The sequence below is a fragment of the Neofelis nebulosa genome, chromosome 4 (genome assembly GCF_028018385.1).
Source record: "Neofelis nebulosa isolate mNeoNeb1 chromosome 4, mNeoNeb1.pri, whole genome shotgun sequence".
NCBI classification, from domain to species: Eukaryota; Metazoa; Chordata; class Mammalia; order Carnivora; family Felidae; genus Neofelis; species Neofelis nebulosa.
Window position 1 is genome coordinate 136,631,422 of NC_080785.1, and position 16,892 is coordinate 136,648,313.

General features: G+C 45.7%; 1 protein-coding gene across 16 annotated transcripts in view; it reads left to right on the top strand.

Annotated features, from left to right (window-relative positions):
• The first annotated feature begins 1,040 nt into the window (after positions 1 to 1,040).
• The window catches only part of MAGI1 (membrane associated guanylate kinase, WW and PDZ domain containing 1), a 638,926-nt gene continuing 623,074 nt past the window's right edge, over positions 1,041 to 16,892 (top strand). For all 16 annotated transcript variants that reach the window (XM_058726255.1, XM_058726257.1, XM_058726258.1 and 13 more), the window contains exon 1: positions 1,041 to 1,374. In XM_058726255.1, coding sequence (XP_058582238.1) covers positions 1,062 to 1,374 — 313 coding nt within the window. In that variant the 5' untranslated portion in view covers positions 1,041 to 1,061. The remainder of the gene's footprint in view (positions 1,375 to 16,892) is intronic.

The following is a 16,892-nucleotide window of genomic DNA, read 5'->3' on the forward strand; positions in this document are numbered from 1 at the left end:
TGTGTGGGGGGGGGTAGGGGCGGGGGTGGACGAGCTCGGCGGGGTGACCGACAGCGTGGCCAGCCACTGGCCGAGAGCGGCGAGGAGGCTTAGGCAGGCGTGAGTGCGTGCGTGTGTGCGTGAGTGTGAGCGCGAGGGTGAGTGTGTGAGCCTCCCCAACCCCCACCTGTTTGAAATGGGTTTAAAATGCCAAAGCCAGGTTGCCCGTACTTGAAAAGTTGCAAACAGTCGGAGTAAAACACGTGCGCGTCCCCCTAGCCCCAAGTGATTGGCTGACTCTAGGGCAAGGCAAGGAAAGGAGAATTAAGAAGGGTGCGTGGAGGGCGGTGGGTTGCCGTCTGCAAGATCGGTTTTAGGACCCAACGGGAAGCACACTGGAATCTCTCCCTTCGGGAAGGAGAGGTGGGGCGGGCCGGCCGGCAGGCGGCCGCGGGGCGCATGCGCGCGCGTCTCCTCTCGCCGGCCGCTGCGCTCGGCGGCGCGGAATAGAATGAACTGTAACAAAACAAGCCGAGCCTTTGTATCTGCTTAAAGGGGCCGCAGGCACTTCCCTCCTGTCCCCCCCAACCCCCGCTCGGCTACCGCGTCTCCAGGGCTCCCAGCAACTGTCTGGAAGGGCTTTCCTCACCCTCAGGAACAGCCCGCCAGCGAGGGAAGGCGAGCCAGGCGGGAGGAAAAGAGAAGACACCGCGTTTCTAAGAGGCAAGAAAGGAAGGAGGGAAGGAAAAAAAATAACCCGAGCGGCGCAGAGTGGACTCTGGTCCCGGAGAGAACGGTCGGGCGCCGGAACGTGGACCGAGAAGCACCGGAATGCAAACAAAGCTCGCGGGCGCCTGTGCAGGGCTCGCGGGGAAGACCAGAAAGTTTGTTTTATGATGGCTTGAGTGAGCGAGTGTGTGCAGGGGAGCGAGGCTGCCAAGTTTCTCCCTCCCGTTGCGTTATTTGGGGGGAGATGTCCCTCCCATGAACCAGCGGGGGGGCCTGGGGGCTTGTGCTGTGGGGGGCACCTGTCTCTCATTTATTATTTTTTTGTGGGGGGAGGAGGGGTGTAACAGCCCATCATGTCGAGAGTGATCCAGAAGAAGAACCACTGGACTAGCAAGGTTCACGAATGCACCGTGAGACGGGGACCCCAGGGCGAGCTGGGGGTGACGGTGCTGGGGGGCGCGGAGAACGGGGAGTTTCCGTATGTCGGAGCGGTGGCCGCGGCCGAGGCGGCGGGGCTTCCCGGCGGCGGCGAGGGCCCTTGGCTGGGCGAGGGGGAGCTGCTTCTGGAGGTGCAGGGGATCCGGGTGTCCGGCTTGCCCCGCTATGACGTGCTGGGAGTCATCGACAGCTGCAAGGAGGCCGTCACCTTCAAAGCCGTCAGACAAGGTAAGACGGGACGCGCCTCCCGGAGGCGCCCGCAAAACCGGGAGCGGCCTGCGGAGAGCCCCCCGCCGCATCTCGATTTCCCGCGTTCCTCCTCCGAGCGCAGCTTAGAGGGGAAGTTGGGGTCGTGCGCCCTGTCGTGGTGAAATGAGCAAAGTTGTTGAGAGGTTGTGGATTGTTTGCCCACCTGCGTTGGAAAGAGGGGGCTGGGTTTCCTCCGGGCAGCGGAGGGACTTTTCCCAGGCCCGGCTTGCCAACCTGTTATCTCAGCCACCGAGTACAGCGCGGCTTGTCTGCGCGAGGAGGCTTGGGAAACCGAGTCAGGGGCAAAGTGGACGGTCTCCAGGCTTCTCGGAGGAGTGATGCAGCAGGCGCTGCCGCTGCGTTCTTTTGCTACTTATCTGTTGCCAGACCCGGAGAATGGGTATGAACGAGAAGAGGGGTCTGTGGTTACTGACCTCCTCCGTCGGGAAATCTTCCCCAGGGCATCCCTCCAGGTGGGCTGGGGCGTGACCGCCCTGCGGTTCCTATGCCCGCCTCCTGAAGATCCTGCATTCACCCCAGAGCTGGATGACGCATGTGTCTCCACCGTGTGGCCCAGCCCCAGGCGTGGGGGGTGGGGGTGGGGGGGAGGGAAAGAAGGAGTATTTCTGTCTGCGCGAATCTAGCCCAAGTTTATGCTGCCTTCTCCGCCACCACCATCATCATTGTTGATGATGATAATGGTGGCTACTATTCACTGTTAGCTTACTAGGTGCCAGGCTCTGTGTTGAATGCTTTCCTTGGGCTATTTTGCTCTGACTGACAATTCTGTGATCGAGTTGTTTTTATAAACCCCATGTTACAGATAAGGAAACTGGGACTGATATTGCATAAGTTATTTGCCCAAGGTCACACAGATACCAGAAGTGAGGGTTTCAGTCAATGCAAGCCTTAAGCTCTAGGAGAAAGAGGTGGGCCGGGGCGGGGGGGGGGGGTGGATATGACCCTCCTGGACTGGGGGGCTTGTTTTCTGGGGAGGGAATGAAGGCAGATGCCTCTCTCAGAAGCCAGCTTTTTTGATGGTTGCTGGTGGTGGGGAATCCCTCCTGCCTGAGTTTAGTGCTGGCAAGGGGTTATCCTTGCATCAGTCCAACAGAGAAGGACTTGATTCCCTTAAAGCATCCCTTGCACCACCGAGTGCCATGACATAGGTTCTCCCGCATGAAAGCACCAGAGGAGGTGGCAAAGTTGAGCGTGGTGAAAAGTTCCCATATGTGCTGCGGGCCTGGAAGGGCACGTGGCAGCTGGAGGAATGTGTTAAAGGAAAGGAAGGCTGGGATGGGCTGAGCTGAGCAGATCCTTGGAAGCAGGCCCGTTCCAGATGAAACAGAGGAGGGGGACAGAAGGAATTGTCAGGCCTTTTGGTAGTTTGGGGAGCGATGGACTGACATTTATAGAAAGCTCCCTCCATTTATGTCCTCATCTTCCACTTGGACACCTCCTCCAAGAAGCCCTCCAGCATCCTGCCAAGCTGAACAAACCCTTCTTCCTTTGGACTCCCCTAAATGTGTACCTTGTAGTTTTTTACTTACTCTGATCTATGAGTTAGGCCCCTCCTCATTTCCATACGAGGTGGCAAGCTTACTGGAGAGAGACTGTGCCTTATTCATTGTGCATCTCCCCAGGCTTTGCTTGAGGTCTAACACCTCCTTCCCCTGAGAGTGTGTCCTCATCTGTAAACTGGCATTTGTTTGGGTATTACATAAGATGATAAGTGGAAAGTGTGCAGAGCAGTGCCTGGCACATAGTAAGTGCCCAATAAAGAAGATATATTATGTTGAATTCACTTTGACCAGTTATTTCTCAGTCTAGCTTTTAGCGCTAGGAACCTGGATTATGAACTTAACGCCTGTACCTGGATTGTTAGGACTTCATAGAACTATAGAGAAAACACTGTGTCAAAGCAGTTGGTGGGAGCAGCTACAGGTGTCAGCATTTTGGAGAAAGGGTTGGAGGAAAGGCAGGGGTACCTACCCATCTATTTTCTGCCTAGTGGGTCCTATGTGGGGGCTTGTGTTTAATGTGCAAGATAATGCATGTGGCTGACCCTCTGTCCACCAGTCATCAAAGATCAAGAGACATAATGCCAGGCTGTCTCACCATGGAACTAAGGAAGGATTGGTCAGATAATCAAGTGTGTTTGAAATCAGACACCTCTGGATTGAAAGGAAACTGTACTGTCACCAAATGTTATTTGCCTTCATCTAGAACCATTCTATGTGCTGCACAGTACTGTTCATAGCAGGTGTGTGTGTGTGTGTGTGTGTGTGTATGTGTGTGTGTGTGTGTGTGTGTGTGTGTGTGTGTGTGTAAATCTACTTGTTCTACTCAAGATAGCATTAAGATGTGGATGGAATCCATTGCAGTGTGAAAGCTATTTTATGTAATAATTACATGGGTACGGTTCTTTCAACATCTTCATTACAGAAACATGGCACTGGAGAGCATTTCACTAATCTTCTGTTCCCCTTCATGGCGAGAATATGATTTAAATTCTGCGACAGAATTGCTCTTACTATGTCTTCATTACTGTGTTTGAATCATATTAGGTAGGCTCATCCTTGGTACGTGGTAAAGGAAAATGTTACTTTTTTCCGCACCCTGAGCTAGCCACTCCCAGGGACACAGGGCACTTTGGGTGCCATCTGTATGGAAATGTCACGGTCTTCCTGTGGGAGAAAATTCTGTTTCTATTTCATGGCAGCTCCCTGGAAAGATGCACAGACTAAAATAGTCTGTAGCAAATGGTATTATATGAAGCAGGACTGAATTGTGAAGGAACCAAGCTCCATGGGTCTACCAGTTTGGACTTGGTTCATTTTAGATGGAGGAGACAGTCTTTTGTTACAAGGTGCTTAAAAAAATGTATGGATACCTGTCTATGTTATATACAATGTGTTATTTTGTATCTATAATATAGCATGTATATACTTGTTATGCTTTATAAGTATATATTATGTTCATTTGTGGTGAAATGCACAGATCTTCACTATGTAGTTTGGTGAGTTTTGACAAATGTATATGTTTATTTTATGTTCACTCAAATCAAGATCTAGAATATTCCCATTACCTCACAAATTTCCCTCCTGCCCCTTTCCAGTCCATTCCCCACACTTCGTCCACACTTCCTCCACGCTTCCTCCACACTTCCTCCAGAAGCAAAGGCTGTCCTATTTCTTTTACCATGGATAAGTTTTTTTTTTATTATTATTGAAGTTCCTATCAATGAAATAAAGCTCTACACACTCTTTGGTGTTGGGCTTTTTTTTTTTTTTGCTGAACAAAATATTTTGGAGATTTCATATTGTGTGTATCATTCTTCTTTTCCTCCTCCTCCTCCTCCTCCTCCTTCCTCTTTTTAAAGATTTTAAGTAATCTCTCCACCTAATGTGGGGCTCGAACTCACAACCCTAGATCAAGAGTTAAATGTTCTACTGACTGAGCCAGTCCAGTGCCCCTCATTGTTCTTTTTTATTGTTGAGTAGTATTCCATTGTAGGTATGTGTATATACCAGGTTTTTTTTCATACATATATATATGTATATACACATATATATACACACATACACACACATATGTATATATATACATATACATATATATGTGTGTGTATGTGTGTGTGTGTATATATATATATATATATAATCTCAAGCAGGCTCTGCACTTTCAGTGTGGGAGCCTGACACGGGGCTTGAACCCACAAAGTGTGAAATCATGACCTGAGCTGAAATGAAGAGTCGGACACTTAACTCACTGAGCCACCCAGGAGTTCCTATACATACCAGTTTTTAAAATATTTTTGCTTGTCAGTAAACATTTGGGCTATTGATCCCTTTTGGCTATTATGAATTGAGATGCCAGAAATATTCCAGTCGCTCCACATTTTTGCCAGTCTTTAATCGTCCCTGTCTTTTGAATTCTAGTGTATGTGGAAAAAGAAAATAAGGTAATTAAGGATACTTTGCCATCGGATACAAGCTAAGCGCTTGCTTTAGAATGTGCCCGGTCCTTGGCTAAGCTAGTACTCTGTGGACATTTTGTCTTTTATTCCTCACAACTGGAATCAGATGTCAGAAACTGAGGTCCAGAGTTTGGGTAGCCTTTCCGAGGGTCATACAAGTAGCCGAAGTAGAGCTGGAACTCAACCGTGTTGGATTCCAAAAGCCTATGCTTCTAACTGCTCCATCGGTGGGCCAGTAGGGCCTCCAGACCAGTGGCCGTGGCATCACCTGGGAACTGGTTAGATGTGCTAATTTCCTACTGATTCTGAACCTCAGGAGGCGGGGCCAATGGGGCAGTTGTTAACAAGCCCTCAGGTGATTCTGAAGCTCACTTTTGAGACTCACTGCCCTAAGGTACACTAACCCTGAGCATATGGTGCAGGACACAGGTGTCCTGGGCTCCCAGAACAGGCTCTGCCAGCTTGTGTTACCCTCTCTGGCAAATCACCCTCTTTGGGTGTAAGTGTCTTCATTTTTTCTTTTCCTTTTTTTTTTTTTTTTTTTTTGTAAGTCTATTTTGAGAGAGAGAGAGAGAGAGAGAGAGAGAGAGAGAGAGGAGAAAGAGAGGGAGAGAGAAAGAATCCCAAGCAGGCTCTGCACTGTCATTGTGGAGCCCTGTGAGTGCAGAGCCCGATGTGGGGCTCGAACTCACAAACCATGAGATCATGACCTGGGCTGAAACCAAGAGTCAGATGCTTAACGGACGGAGCCACCCAGGTGCCCCTCTTCATTTCTTTTGTGCCCAAAATAAACGGGTGCGCCATGGATGTCCTTTGCACTCATAAAATGCTGCAATCCCATGAATAACCCAGACTCCAAAAGTTGAAAATGGTGTGATTGTAGTTTCCCAAACTGGTCACGTTATAGGTCATGCTTACATATTTTCGTAGGTGAAGTTTGTGGCTTTGCAAATTACCCAGAAGCCGAAACTGTCCACAATTTAGACAGAATGGAGACAATAAATAAGACACAACTTAAAAACCACACCACCGCCACCGGCCCCTTTCCCTCACTGTCATGAGGGAATTATGACCACATGCGATTGAAAATAGTTCTTTGTGCCTTTTTGTGTTTTGTTTTGATGTTGTGTGTTTATTTTGACCAATTGGGATATACTACAACAGCTCTGTAACGAAATGATTCTCATTTTGAGACAGTGGCCCGCCTGTCTTGGTGTCCCGTGAATTCTGCTCCAGGGTCCCTGGGTGTGCTTTCTCTTCCCCCCAGATGGTCACAAGATTGATTCTTTTCCTTTGTGTCAGGTCGTGTGCTGCTAAATGTTTAATAACCGGCTGCCGTGGAGACAAGCCCCAGATCTGTGGCCTGAGTTCGGAAGAGATGCATGTAATTGGTTCTCCAGGGCCGGTGTGAGCTGGTCCTAGCACATCACTGACCCTGTATAAGATGGCTCTGGAGTCTCATGCCATCCCCTCATCCTGTTTTGTGACTTCATGGCCTTGTCACAGGTTCGCATTATCTTCTGTTTCTTCTTTTGTTAACATTTTTATTTATGTTAAAGTGATCTCTGTGCCCAGCAGGCGGTTGGTTGAGCTCCTGATCCCGAGATCAAGAGTCACAGATATTACCAGCTGAGCCAGCCAGGCTCCCCTTGTGTCTTCTTGATTGTCTGCCTCGCCTCCCCCTAGAATGTAAAACACGGTTGCCTCACTTGTTCACCCTGCTGTTTCTCAGGGCCTAAGATAGTACCTGGGCAAATCCTAGGTGCTCACTAAAATTTGTTGGACGCATGAATGGATTTTCCTTTGTTGCTTGTTATTTGTATGGCAAGACTAGGTGGTGTTGTATGTAGACTAGGCCGTCTACATCTTTCCCCTTTTATTCTCTATTCATCTTTTATTTCTTCTGATTTAAGACCCTGATACGTTTTTTTTCCCCCATTACCAGATCTTCCAATCAGCTGATTCCCTGTGTCTCATAATTTGTATTGACCCACAAGTTTAATGAATTACCTTGAAGTGTTCCTGCCTATTGACTTTCACTGGAGTTTCAGAAGTGAAATTTCAGATACTGAGCAGACAGGATGATGGGGGGCTTTTCAGTTTTCTGTTGATGTGGGATCTGCTGTGTGTCAGCATCCATAAGAATGACACCTTACCTCTGTTTTCCTGTTGCATTGTCCCTGTGTACAATTTTTCCAGCCAACAGCAAATCAGATCATTGCTGCAGAAAACAGTCTGATTTTTGTCCTCTCTTGCTCTTAAATTGTGCTTTGTGTTTATATGTCTTTTTTTTTTTAACTTAAACTTTCAAAATCAATCTTTTTATTCTCCCTGCTAAAAGACCACTCTCTGAAGGATATTTTTAGGTTACACTGTGGAACATTCCACAGCTTTTATGAAAAAATAATGCAAGGACAGGCGACCCAACTTGTCCATTGTTTCCAGTGGCCATCCTTTGCCAATGGCTATTTTATTTAAAAATAGATTAACTTGACCTTATGAGGCAATGGCATACAGTTGGCTCACTGCATTTGTTGGCATTCATTACCCAGCTGGTTTCAGATGGCAGAATTGATGATATCCACCAAGGGGAATTAAGTGGTTTATAAGAGAAAACATTCTGACATCTCCTTACCACAAGGGTTTACATGAAGGATGTTGCTTTATAAACGATGGTTATTTAATGCAAAACACCGGTCTCTGATGTTAGTGGTCCCTTCCTTGAGTTTGTATATATGTGTAACAGGATATACTGATTTTTGTATACACTGAGAATAAAGGCTGTCAAATTGGTTAAGGGCTGACATTCACATCCTAAAAAAGTGGGTTATGGCATTTTCGCCTATCTTTATGCAGCTTCTGTGTGAGATCAATAACCTTGAAAAATCCCTCGTAAACACTGGAGCTTTGCTATACTGCACCCCTATGGATGTCTGCATTGATATCGTATTTCTTGTGAATTTGTTTTGGTGTTTCCACAAACAAACCCCCGTGATATCAAGGACACACCTATCATATTGATGTCTGCTTTATCATCAAGTGTCCTGTGTTGAGTCCATCGTGTTCTGGATGCTAACCTTTCTGAAGGCATGTAGCAACATTAGGAGATGGAATTTGAACATTTTATGATTAAATAATCATCTTCTCTTTTTATGGCTAAGTAATTGAAGAACGGAGTAATCCATTACTTATAATCATTTCTGTCATCCTTATCTCAGAGTGAAAACCGACGTCCTCACAGTGACTCACAAGGTCCCCCGTGATCTGGCCTATGACATTTCTTGTCTCTCCCCATCCATGGCCTCCTAGTCCCCACCTCGACATCTAGAAGGCTTGCTCCCTCATGAATTTCAAGTTTTTACCACATATCACCTTCTCAGTGACACCTCCTTTGCCCACATTATTGAAAGCCTTAACTCCACCTACTTGTCACTCCCCATAACCTTTTTCTGCTTTATTCTACTCCATTTTACATAGATCATTTCAAGATAAGTAAAATCTTGATTTTGTCTCTCCTAGAATAGAAGTTCTCAGAGGGCAGGGATGTTCTCGATTTGTTCACTGCTATATTCCTAGTACCGAAAATAGTGCCTGGTACATAGTAGGTGCTCAAGTATTTGTTGAGCATCCACTGGCAAATTGAGAACTAGAATCAATCTCTCCTGAGCTCGGTTGCCTCTGAAAATTCCCATATTTGATAGTCTCTGACCATGTGGGTAATTCGTGATGGGTCACATCAACCTTGATCAAGGTATTTGCAGGCTGCGGATGTGGCCAAGTAGAGCTTAGATGATTGATCCAGGATTCTTTTTTAAAAATTTTTATCTATCTGTCTATCTATGTATCTACCTATCTATCATCTATCTACTTATTTTTTGAGAGAGAGAGTACATGTGCACAAGCAGGGGACGGGCAGAGAGAGAGGCAGAGAGAGAATCCCAAGCAGGCTCCATGCTGTCAGCACAGTGCCCAATGAGAGGCTCTATCTCCTGAGCTGTGAGATCATGACCTGGGTTGAAATCAAGAGTTGGATACTTAACTAAGCCACCCAGGTGCCACCAGGAACATTCTTGAAGATGGCATTGATGACCATTTTCAGTTGGTCTTCATGTCAAGGGTTTCTGGCAGCACCATATTGAGTATGTCTGGGAACTTTGCAAACTCTCTCATTCTCCAATGGACTGTGAGAGGTTCTTCCCGGCACGGTTAGCTATGTGTTACCACCTCCATTGTCAAGAGAAAGAAGTACATGGGAGAATTATTTTCTCTATGCTAAGTTGTCAGCCCTACCATTATTGCCATCGGAGGCCTTTGTGTGCTCTTTAATGGGGCACAGTTATGTTTTCCACAATAAGGCCAATCTTTCAGCCTATCATGAGACAAGACTTGAAGCCCTCTTTATGGACGGTGGCATGAGGGTACAACTAAAAGGCGATTATGCCCTGGTTATAAGCCACATTTCAGAATTATTGCTAGATACAGTGGTAACAGGACACCAATGCTGCTTGTAATAAAACCCAGGCATATCAATTTATTGACGTATTGTAGCTGTGCAGATTTTGGATTTAAGCTGGCCTGGATTAGAAGCCAGATTATTAAATTTACTAGCTAGGTGAATCAGGGCAAGGTGTTTCATCTCTTTGCGCCAGGATTTTCCCATCTGAAAATGGGGACCATAATGATACCTACTTCCTAGAGTTGATGGAAGAATAAAATGAGGAGGTTTAAGGAATCCACATGGCATAGGCCCTGGCACATAGTGTGTGCTCTGTAAATGTTGGCTTCTGTTACTGTTTGAATATTCCTCCTTTGAAAACAGTCCAGAGAGAAGAAAGAATCTCTTGAGAGATAGTTGTGGTATAGTTTCCTGGAGAGCTTTTTAAAGTCTAGAAAAAAAAACCCTTATTTTTTCTGCATGATTCAGATGCCACTTTTTGGAAAGGGCTGTGGTTGGATTAGTTCAGACAAGTAAGAAGGAAACCCTGGACCTCGCCAGTGACAAGCTGATTTAATTACTGTCATTAGGTCCCTGGTTGTGTATAGGTATAGAGGAAGAAGTCCTTTCTCTATTTCCTGGGGGTCCCAGGGAGAATGGTCTTTGAGAACTTGACACTGAGGTCCTCTGATCTTCCTGGCACTGTATCTGGGTTCTCAAATCAGGAATGTGAGGGCAGCAGTGGGACTTGGGGTTATAAGGGTTTAGAGTCAGACTGGTTGGGTTCAAATCCAGCTTCTGCCACTTCCCAGCTGAGCAACCATGGGCATGTTAACCTCCCAGAACCTCAGTACTCCCAGTCGAAAATGAGAATAATAGCTGCCTTATCGGCTGTTTTTGAGGATTAAATGGGTAGACGTACGCAGAACACTTAGTCCTCTGCTTGGCATACAGGCAGTGTTTACCAGAATTATCTACAAAATAGCAACCATGATGCTTTTCAGTTGAGAAATGGACACCCTTCAGTGAGTTCCTCTAAAGCAGTGGTTTAAAACTGGGGGTGGTTTTGCTTCTCAGGGGACATTTGGCAATGCCTGGAAACATACTTGGTTGTTATAACTCGAGATGTGGGATTGCTGCTGGCAGTTAGGGAGGAGAGGCCAGGGAGCCTGCTGAACATCCCACAGTGTGCAATTCAGCCCTCCTCCCACTCTCCCCAAGAGAGAATTACCCAGCCCCAAATGGCCATAAGGCTGAAGTTGAGAAACGCTGCTCTAATGTATGACTTCAGGGTTGAGACTGGGAATCTGAATTGTGAGCAGTAAACTAATCATAACTATTAATTTATTGACCTTCTGATAGGTTGCTGAGACCCAGGTCAGGGTTTTGCTGAGGGGGATGATGCCATTGCCATTCTCATTTTAGCCTCGAGGAAATGAGCTGGAGAGGTCAAGTAACTTATCCTCGCCGCGCCCCCCCCCCCCCCCCCCCCCCGCAGCCCCTGACACAGATAAGATTCAAGCTCAGATCTACCCGTTTCCAAAATTCTCATCCTGGGTTTACACACTAGGAATGTGTTGACTTTGTAGCCAGGAGCCCCTGTGTCCTTCTACTGTGGGGGTCATTGTGGATGCACCTCTTTCGGGTTGTGCCCTTACCACCTGAGGGCGTTACAGCGCGTCCGTTGACCCCACCGAGGATAGTCCCAGAAATGAAAATGGATTCCCAAAGTGTTTGTGGGCCGGGACACCGAGTGTGCCGCTCCATATGGTCAAGTTCTTCTACTTACTTGCCTGCCTGTTCTCCCTCACCAACACTGCTGATTCCTTCCTCCTCTGAGCTCTCTTTTTCTCCCTCCACATACATGTTGATTTCAAGACCATAGTGTCTTGTAATTGCAGATTTGCCTGTCGGTCTGCCATGCTGGATTGTGTGTTTCTTGAATTCCTGAAGGCAGCATCCCTGTTTTCTGTCTGTTTGTAATCTCTGCCCTCTGTAGGTGGGTGAAATATCTGTTCAGTTGCATTCTTTTGAGGGTAACGAGTGGGCATAACTTTTAAATAAATAAAGATTCTTGCCTGAGATCTTGTTGGCTAGAAAATCCGTGGCTTATTTTTAAGGCATATTAAATATACTTAGCCATATGTCTGACTTTTCCATGATGATTTAAGATGGTTCCCTGCCAGTTGTTGTAGCATTTTGAACTGTAGAGAAAATATTGAATTAATTGTGTTGAAGGTCTTAGAGGGCCTTGATTCTGACCAGATGTGTGCAGTGATGGAGCCTGTGGCTTATGTAATGTGGCCACGGAAGGCATCTCTTTGGCTTGATTTAAATAGAGTCAGGATTTTACCACCTGGATTCTTGGCTGAGCGTTAGAATTTACATCTGATAGGGAGCGCAGGCTCCTTTCCTCCTCCAACTATCAGCCTGTTTAAGTCTGTGTGGCTTGGTTAAGAATTCAAAACTCCGGATCAGGTTGTTAAAAAAGAACTTTCCTTGGTGTTAGAGCGTGTGGATTTTTTCTCAACCCAAGCATAGGCATCCAAGTTTTGGTTTCTGATCTTATAAATACTCAAATATTTTTGTGACCTAGTATGACTGTCAATCACTGTTCATAGTTGGTGTGTGCTTCCACAGCTTATGTTTCTTTTCTCTGTGAAATTTATTTTTTTCCTCACTTAAACAGTGTGTACAATACAGAAAGATGTGAATATGAAAGGAAAATATATCTACATTGTCTGTAATTACACTCAGAAATATGTGTTAATACTCTATTTTTACACACACACACACACACACACACACTTTTTTCTGGTATTTTTTTGAGAGGTTCTTTTTCTTATGAAAATTGGATAATACAACACATGCTGTTTTATGAATTTTTTTTTTGGTGCCTAAATATCATAGATGTTTTTTCTATATACTACACGTATATGTATTTTGTCATTTCAGTGGCTGTAGAACCATTTCAGGCTGTGCTATATTAAACCATGCTTGGAGGATGAACATTGAAATTTAGGTAGTTTTCTCTTTGTATTTTACACAGCACATTGGTGAATATCGTTATATTTACATTAAAAAAATGTAAAAAATGTGGACTTCAGATTTTTTCTTGGTACAGATGTTTAGAACTCTTGGCTCACATGAATTTTATCTTATTACTTTTAAACTCTTTTTTAAATGTTTATTTTTGAGAGAGAGAGAGAGAGAGAGAGAGAGCGAGCATACACAGGGGAGGGGCAGAGACAGAGGGAGACACAGGAATCCAATGCAGATTCCAGGCTCTGGGCTGTCAGCACGGAGCCCGACGTGGGGCTTGAACCCACAGACTGTGAGATCTTGACCTGAGTGGAAGTGGTACACTTACTGCACCCACCTGGTGCCCCTATCTTCTTATGACTTAATACCCACCATTGTTGCTCTTCAGACAGCATATCAACTTCTATCCTTGGTGCCTGTATGTGAGAGTCCTGTATTTCCTCACTTACCTCAGTTATGACACATACTGCCTAGTTCTAGATTTTTTTTCTGTTTAATACTAGTCATCACAGATGCAAATGCTGAGTAGGTATTTCAAAGGGCATTAGGGACTGGTGGGGACCTGGGGTAAACTGGAAGGACACGCTTGGTTCCGAGGGAGCAGTTACTACTTAGCTTCAGCCTGTTGCTGACAATGTGGCATTGTTGGCCCAGCGTTGCCAGATTTTTCATTTTCAAGAGAATCTAAAAGCTTGAATTGTTAAAAAAAGAACTTTGACAATTTAAAAACGTTGGTCCAAAAGCATGGATGAAGCAAACAAAACACATCTGGGAGCCATATTTGGTCCCGGTGACAAGTTTGCAGCCCCTTGGTTATGTATTTGTGTCTCTTTCACTTGAAGAGCCATCATTTCATTTCTTGTTCCTGTCTGTATTTTCAGGGCCCCAGATAGTGACCAAATCACAGTGAGGGTCAATAAATGTGTGTTGAAGTGAGTACTAAGTTCCAGAAGTGGTCCAGTTTGTCACTCTAGTCTGCTTATGTTTATTGGAGGCCCAGCTGGGGACAGCTCCCCCATTTTAGTTGTGACGAGCTGGGGAGAGAGTATATTTTGACAGCTGATCATAATTGGTGGCATATTTTGTCTTAGAGTCCTGGTCTACCACGCCTTTAACGGGGTGCAAAATGGCATCTTGACGATGACATTTATATGGATGTATACTGGGAATGGGATACGCTCTCTGCTCTGAGGGGATTTTACTGTGATATGTGTGGCCTTACAAATTAAAAGAAATAAATGAATTTTATGTGTACCGCATAGGTTTTAAAGATAGCAGGATCGTCCCCAATGACACACCTCTCTTGGACATTCTGCAGAGAAATCAGGAGCCTGACCTTTACCCCAAGGGTAGATGCTTTCAGAACATGATTAGGCTCTAAGACCAGCGGGCATCTGTTCTGCAGGGCCAGGGCTATATGGTAGAATTTTGGGTTTTGAAAATGAAGGCAGCCTTTCAGTTGCTTTTCTGCCGGCGCAGTGGATTGTCCTGCATTGCATAATTCGTGTCACATCAGGCTTGCTGTGTGAGGATGGGGAAAGGGACTTAGGTAATTCAGATTGCAAGTTTAGTCAATGCGGTTTTTCTGTCAAGGAGCCAAGGAAGAAAAGACCTCTATGAAACGAAAACTGAAGTGGGCAGCAAAAGCCCAACATGGAATTCACATTTTGCTAGGTTTCGACTTGGAGTATTGTTTCTTTTCTCTCCTTCCCTCATCCCCTTCCCTCTCTTCATACCCGATTCAGAATAAGAACATTCTAATAGACTGTGTAGGAATTCAAATCTTAGGTAGGAGATTGTCTGTGTAATCCAGGGCTTGAGAGGTGAGACAGAACTAAGGAGAAGGGCTGGGTGGCTTAGCCAGTTGAGTGTCTCTTTTTTTTTTTTTTTTTTTTTAATTTTTAAAAAATGTTTATTTTTGAGACAGAGTTGAGTGGGGGAGGGCAGAGAGAGGGAGACACAGAATCGGAAGCAGGCTCCAGGCTCTGAGCTGTCAGCACACAGCCCATTTCCGGGCTGAAACCCATGAACCATGGGATCACGACCTGAGCTGAAGGCAGACACTTAACCGACCGAGCCAACCAGGCCCCCCACGTGTCTGTATGACTCTTGATTTTGGCTCAGGTCATGATTGCATGGCTCAAGTCTTGAGTTGGGCTGTGCTGATAGAACAGAGCCTGCTTGGGATTCTCTCTCTCCCTCTCTCTGCCCCTCCCCGCCTCCAAACTAAATAAATAAACTTAAAAAAAAAAAAAAAGAAGTAAAGAGAGTTTTCGTCTTGAGGCTGCTATATGCCCTGATCCAATTCCTTGGTTATGATAACAGCTTTTGGGGCACCCAGAATTCCCCCAAGTTGGCATGAAATTTGGATTCCTTTCTACTTTAAAATGCTCAAATTAGGGCCGCCTGGGTCGCTCAGCTGGTTAAGTGTGTGCTTCAGCTCAGGTCATGATCTCACAGCTCGTGAGTTCGAGCCCTGTGTCGGCCTCTGTGCTGACAGCTCTGAGCCTGGAGCCTGCTTCGGATTCTGTGTCTCCCTCTCTGTGTGCCTCTCCCCTGCTTGTGCTCTTTCTCTCTCTCTCTTTCAAAATAATAAATAAACATTAAAAAAATTTTTTTAAAAGCTCAAGATTAAGATGTAGCTGGAAAAGCTTATATTCCATGGTGTTTTAGGCCAGGTGATCCTTGATACAATTCCTGAGCTTTGGTCTTTGATAAAGGGAAGAAGAGTCTCTAGCCATGCTAAATGAGACCATAGTGCACAGACATAGTTAGGCACCTCCACAGTGTATATGAAAAGTACAGAGTGTTATCTCAACATCGATGTGTTATCTATGTTTATATCGTTATTTATAAGAGAATAGTCAGAGAGATCGGATGCCCAGCAAAGGAAATATTCATACAGGTGTTGCCTATTTCTGTCTCTCTGAAGTGTGGGAGAATACTGCCCTAAGGAAGAAAAGCCTAGCTTTCTTAAGCAATGTGAATGAGTTTCTGATACATTTTACCAAAAAATGTAAGCTCAAGGGGCGCCTGGCCGGCTCATTCAGTAGAGCATGCAACTCTGTCTTGGGTCGTTGAGTTCGAGCCCCACGTTGCGGGTAGAGGTTACTTAAAAAAAAATAACATAAGCTCAAGCTATTCTTTGTGAAATAATTATCTCTAAGGAAGATGATTGTGGGAAGAAGGCATTAATGGGAATGATAGTTGTTTTTTACTATTGGAGTCTTTTTTGGTGGAAGGAGACTATCGTGGGGGTTTAATAAAATCTGGTGAGTCACCCTGTTGCCTGAATTCCTGAGGAACAGAGGGATCCAGAAAAGCCTGTGGGGGGTGGGGGTGGAGTTTATAGCCCTGTGCACCTGTTACCAGGCACTTATATTCACCTCATGGCTGCTAACAGCTTGCGGGCAGAGCTGCTTGGAGAAAATGATCAGCTTTGGAAACAGCGGCCCACAAATTGGGTTTGGGTGAATAGAAGATGCATCAGAATTACCTGGGAGAGTTTTCAGGCTTTGAGCATCTGGGGTTGACTTCCTGAGTGGTTCGGAGTCATGTCTTCCTGCCTAGTGGAGTTTGGATGCCCCAACTCTGAAGAATGGTCCACAGAACTGCCAACTGATTTTGAATCACCCAGGGTGCTTATTCAATGTGGGGATTACTAGGCCTCAGTCCAGACCTATGCAGTCAGAGTTCTGGGGGGTGGGCCCTGTGAGTCCACAGTGTTTAAGAAAGTTCTGGCTGGTTGTGGGAAGTCCAAAGTCTGAGGCTCCTGGCTCTTTATAAAACGCCAGGCTTTTCAATTCCAGTTACCTAATAAATGACGGTCACAGACCCCATTCTGCATTCGAATGCGCTTTGGTTGGGGAAGGGAGTCAAGAATACAAGGCCTAATGGAGTTATTTGAGCTCAAAGTTCTTCTAGGGGCAAACCCTGGGTGTGTGTGTATGTATTGGGGAAAGGTCGTTTTCTTGCTTTGGGAATCCCGCATTAGCCTGATAATTTAGAGAGACCTCTTCCGCAGCACTGTACTTGCTGTTT